Source organism: Nicotiana sylvestris, chromosome 8 (genome assembly GCF_000393655.2).
Source record: "Nicotiana sylvestris chromosome 8, ASM39365v2, whole genome shotgun sequence".
In the NCBI taxonomy this organism is placed as follows: Eukaryota; Viridiplantae; Streptophyta; class Magnoliopsida; order Solanales; family Solanaceae; genus Nicotiana; species Nicotiana sylvestris.
The window spans coordinates 137,092,005-137,097,116 of record NC_091064.1 but is presented as its reverse complement, the minus strand read 5'-3'; the positions used below and the strand labels follow the sequence as shown (position 1 = coordinate 137,097,116).

The 5,112-nt window shown below is 41.9% G+C and overlaps 1 protein-coding gene across 1 annotated transcript; it reads right to left on the bottom strand.

Moving 5' to 3' along the window:
* Window positions 1-209: 209 nt before the first annotated feature.
* Window positions 210-581, bottom strand: LOC138875724 (uncharacterized). Its single transcript, XM_070154587.1, has one exon. The coding sequence runs from the start codon at window positions 579-581 to the stop codon at window positions 210-212; it is 372 nt and encodes a 123-aa protein (XP_070010688.1).
* Between the last annotated feature and the right edge of the window lie 4,531 nt (window positions 582-5,112).

Here is a 5,112-nt window from a genome sequence, read left to right as displayed (position 1 = left end):
AAAACCCAACGTCCTGGCAAACAAAAATAGCAGAAATAAACATGGGGGAAGCAGTTAATAGGGGATCGGGGCATTAATTTGTAAAATGACTGGCTGGGTCGTTACATCCTCCCACACTTAAACATTCATTCGTCCTCGAACGAGCATAGAGACATACCTGAAGTAGTGAAAAAATGAGGGTAACTGCTGCACATATCCTGCTCGGTCTCCTAGGTCGCCTCCTTGACCCGCTGACTCCGCCATTGAACCTTCACTGATTCAATGTTCTTTGACCTCAGCTTTCTGACCTGCCTGTCCAATATCGCCACTGGATCCTTAACATAAGATAGATCCTTATCCAACTGGACTGAACTATAATCCAGCACGCGCGACAGATCACCGTGATACCTCTGGAGCATCGAAACATAAAATACCGGATGAACTCCTAAGCTGGGGGGTAAGGCAAGATCATAAGCAACCTCCCCAACATGCCTCAATATCTTAAAAGGCCCAATAAACCTCGGACTTAGGTTCCCTTTCTTCCCAAACCTTATAACACTCTTCATAGGAGAAACTCGAAGCAGAACCCGCTCTCCAACCATGTAGGAAACATCACGAACCTTCCGGTCCGCGTAACTCTTTTGTCTGAACTGGGTTGTACGGAGTCTATCCTGAATCACCTTGACCTTCTCCAAAGCATCCTGAACCAAGTGTGTGCCCAATAATCTTGCCTCACCGGCTAAAACCAACCCACCGGGGATCTACACCGCCTACCATATAAAGCCTCATACGGCGCCATCTGAATGCTGGATTGGTAGCTATTGTTGTAAGCAAACTCCGCCAGTGGCAAAAAGCAATCACAAGACCCTCCAAACTCAATCACGCACGCCCGGAGCATATCCTCAAAAATATGAATAGTGTGCCTCGACTATCCATCCATCTGAGGGTGAAATGTTGTGCTCAACTCCACCCGAGTACCCAACTCATGCTGAACGGCCCTCTAGAACCGTGATGTGAACTGAGTACCTCTGTCTGAAATGATAGAAACTGGAATACCATGTAGACGAACAATCTCCCGGATATAAATCTCTGCTAATCGCTCCGTAGAATAAATAGTACACATAGGAATGAAGTGTGCGGACTTGGTCAGCCGATCCACAATCACCCAAATGGCATCGAACTTCTTCACAGTCCGAGGGAGTCCAACTACAAAGTCCATGGTGATACTCTCCCGCTTCCACTCCGAAATCTCTATCTGCTGAAGTAACCCACCCGGTCTCTGGTGCTCATACTTCACCTGCTGACAGTTGAGGCATCGAGCTACAAATCCCACTATGTCTTTCTTCATCTGCCTCTACCAATAGTGCTTCCTCAAATCCTGATACATCTTCGCGGTACATAGATGAATGGAATACCTTGAACTATGGGCCTTCTCTAGAATCAACTCCCGAAGACCATCAACATTGGGTACACAAATCCGACCCTGCATCCTTAATACCCCGTCATCACAAATAGTCACATCTCTTGCATCACCATGCTAAAGCTTGTCCTTGAGGACAAGAAAATGAGGGTCATCATACTGACGCTCCCTGATACGATCAAATAAGGAAAATCGAGAAACCACGCAAGCCAGAACCCGACTGCGCTCCGAAAGATCCAATCTCACAAACTGGCTGGCTAAGGCCTGAACATCCATCGCCATGGGCCTCTCCACTGCTGGTAAATAAGCCAAACTCCCCAAACTCTCTGCCCGGCGACTCAAGGCATCGACCATCACATTGGCATTGCCCGGGTGATACAAAATAGTGATATCATAGTCCTTCAGCAACTCTAACAATCTCCTCTGGTGCAAATTAGGATCCTTTTGCTTGAACATGTGCTATAAGCTCCAATGATCAATATAAATATCACAAGGAACACCGTACAAAGGACGCCAGATCATCAAGGCGTGAACAATAGCAACTAACTTAAGATTGTGGACATGAAAATTCTTCTCATGTACCTTCAACTATCTAGCCGCGTAGGCAATCACCCTACCGTCTTGCATCAAAACCGCTCCAAGGCCAATCTTCAAGGCATCACAATAGACTGTATAAGAACCCGAACCTATAGGCAATATCAAAACTGGGGCTGTAGTCAAAGCTGTCTTGAGCTTTTGAAAGCTCGCCTCACACCCTTCCATCCACTGGAACGGAGCACCCTTCTGGGTCACCCTAGTCATAGGTGCTGCAATCGATGAAAACCCCTCAACAAATCGACGGTAATAACCCGCCAATCCAAGAAAACTACGGATCTCTGTAGTTGAGGATGGTTTGGTCCAACTCTACACTGCCACTACTTTCTTCGGATCCACCCGTATACCCTCACTCGATACCATGTGACCCAATAAAGCCACGGTATCCAACCAAAACTCATATTTCGATAACTTTGCATATAAATTCTTTTCCCTCAAAGTCTGAAGCACTGTCCTCAGGTTCTGCTCATGATCTCCCCGACTCCAAGAGTATACAAGAATATCATCAATAAAGACAATGACGGATGAGTCAAGGTACGACGGGAACACACTATGCATCAAATGCATAAAGGTTGTTGGGGCATTGGTCAGCCCAAATGACATAACAAGGAACTCGTAATGACCATACCGAGTACTCAAGGCAGTCTTCGAGATATCTGGCTCTCGATTCTTCAACTAATGGTAACCTGAGCGCAAGTCAATATTAGAAAACACCTGTGCGCCCTGAAGCTGGTCAAACAGATCATCAATACGAGGTAAAGGATAATGGTTCATCACTATAACTTTGTTCAACTTGCGATAATCAATACATATACGCATAGAACCATCTTTTTTCTTCAAAAAAAGACAGGAGCACCACAAGGTGATACACTAGGACGGATAAAACCCTTATCAAACAATTCCTGTATTTGATCCTTCAACTCCTTCAACTCAGGAGGAGCTAAACGATATGAAGGAATAGAAATGGACTAAGTTCCCGGCAACAGATCAATACCAAAATCAATATCTCTATCATGCGTCATGCCCCAAAGATCAGCTGGAAACACATTGGAAAAATCTCGCACTATTGGAACTGAATCAACTGAAGGGGTATCAATACTGACATTTCTCACATAAGCAAGATACGTGTCACACCCCTTCTCAATGATACGCTGAGCTTTAAGAAAAGAAATGACTCTACTTGGAGTGTGATCGAAAGTACCCCTCCACTCAACACGTGGTATACCTGGCATAGTCAGCGTCATGGTTTTGGCGTGATAATCAATAATAGCAACCATGCCGAGTAATGGGGAGACAACCAGTCCATGCCCAATATAATATAATTAATCAACCATGCCGAGTAACAATAAATCGGCTCTGGTCTGAAAACCACTAAGAACAACCAAACTCGACCAATAAATGCGGTCCACAATAAGAGAATCTCCTACAGGAGTAGAAACATAAACAGGGGAACTCAAAGAATCCTGAGGTACACCCAAATGTGGAGCAAAATAAAAAGACACATAAGAATAAATTGAGCCTGGATCAAATAAATCAGATGCATCTCTATGACAAACTATGGCAATGCCTGTAATGACAGAATCAGAGGCAACAACCTCGGTATGGGTAGGAAGGGCATAATATCTGGTCTGGCCTCCCCCTCTAAGGCGACCTCTACCTCCCCGAACTCTACCTCTAGCTGGCTGAGCAGGTGGGGTAGCAACTGGTGTTGTAATCACAGCCTGAGAACTCTGCAGGGCACGCTGTTGTTGATACCCAATTTTTCCCTATGCATATTATATATGCAAAATACTTTCAAAATAGCATATATATGCATATATAAGTATGCCCAAGTGTTTTAGCATTTTTTCCTAATTTTTAAAAGATTTTTTAAATCAATTTATTGCCCATTTTAGCAGTACAAAAACTAATAGTTATTCCCAAAAACATAATTTTGGTGAATAACTTATTTTATTCTTACATTTATACCAAAATATAGCTAAAGTAATTTTTACGCATTTTATACAAATTTATTATGTATTTTAAAGCTAAATTGCATATAACTGCAATTTTAGCCTATCTTAGGATTTAATTACGTTTATAATTACAAAATTGATTCTTGTATTTTTAATTTAATATTTATATATTATTAATTAATTTAGTACTTTTAATTTGTTTTCAGAAATCATTTTACTATTTTTATAAAATAAAAGGCAAAAGTGCTTATTTAAATACTAGCCCTATTTCATTTCAACTATAGCCTAAAATCAGCCCCAATTAACCTCAATTTCAAATTCAAACGGGCCAGCCCAATTCCTAAAATGACCCGCCCCTAACTTGCTTATCCAACCCACCCAGTTTCCCTTTTTGATCCAGGCCATTGATCATTTCAATCAACGACCAGAATTTCCCCTTTCCTTTTTAATTCCCAAACACCACCCAACCCTATCCCATTTTCTCACCAACCGCCGCCTATGAATCCTCTCATCTCTCAAACTCTCTCGAAGGTTCTTGAAACCCTAACCATCTCCTACTGTCTTCTACCTTCAGCTCACCGGAATCCATGGCCTCTTAGGCCATGGATGGCTTAAACTCATCTCCCTCTGCTCTTAAACACTTGGTGTTCAAAGTTTTGAGGTCTGACCTCAATGGTGTACGTTCAGATCCTCTCCGATTCGAGGTTCTATGGCCTCTTTGACCTTGCTCCGGCATATCCAAGCATTATGAGCCTATTTTTGACTTATCCGACCCAGATCGAACCTTTTCCAAGCCTTTCTCGCTTTAGGGTTCCTATGAAACACTAGCTATTCGAGGTTTTATTTGATTGTTTTCTTAAATCTGTTCTATATCTGTGCTATGCTTGAGTTTTTTAAACGTTTTCCTAATTTTTCTTTCAAAAATCACTTTTTCCGATTTAGGGTTTTTCTGAAAAGCTTAAAATGTTTTTCTGACTTTTCTTCTTCTTTTTGTTGAGTGTATTTGTATATACTATGTTCTGCTGTTTTCTTTTCTACCACGCATGTTCGTCTACTATGTTCTTATATTTTCCTTTATCATGCATGTTCTTCTATGCTTCATATTTTTACTATGTTTTGTACCATGCTCACATGTTTATCTTGTTATATCTTCCTATATGATCT

Excerpts from the sequence above, each read along its gene's own strand:
- LOC138875724 (XM_070154587.1), bottom strand. The coding sequence starts at position 581 with ATGGTTGGAGAGCGGGTTCTGCTTCGAGTTTCTCCTATGAAGAGTGTT.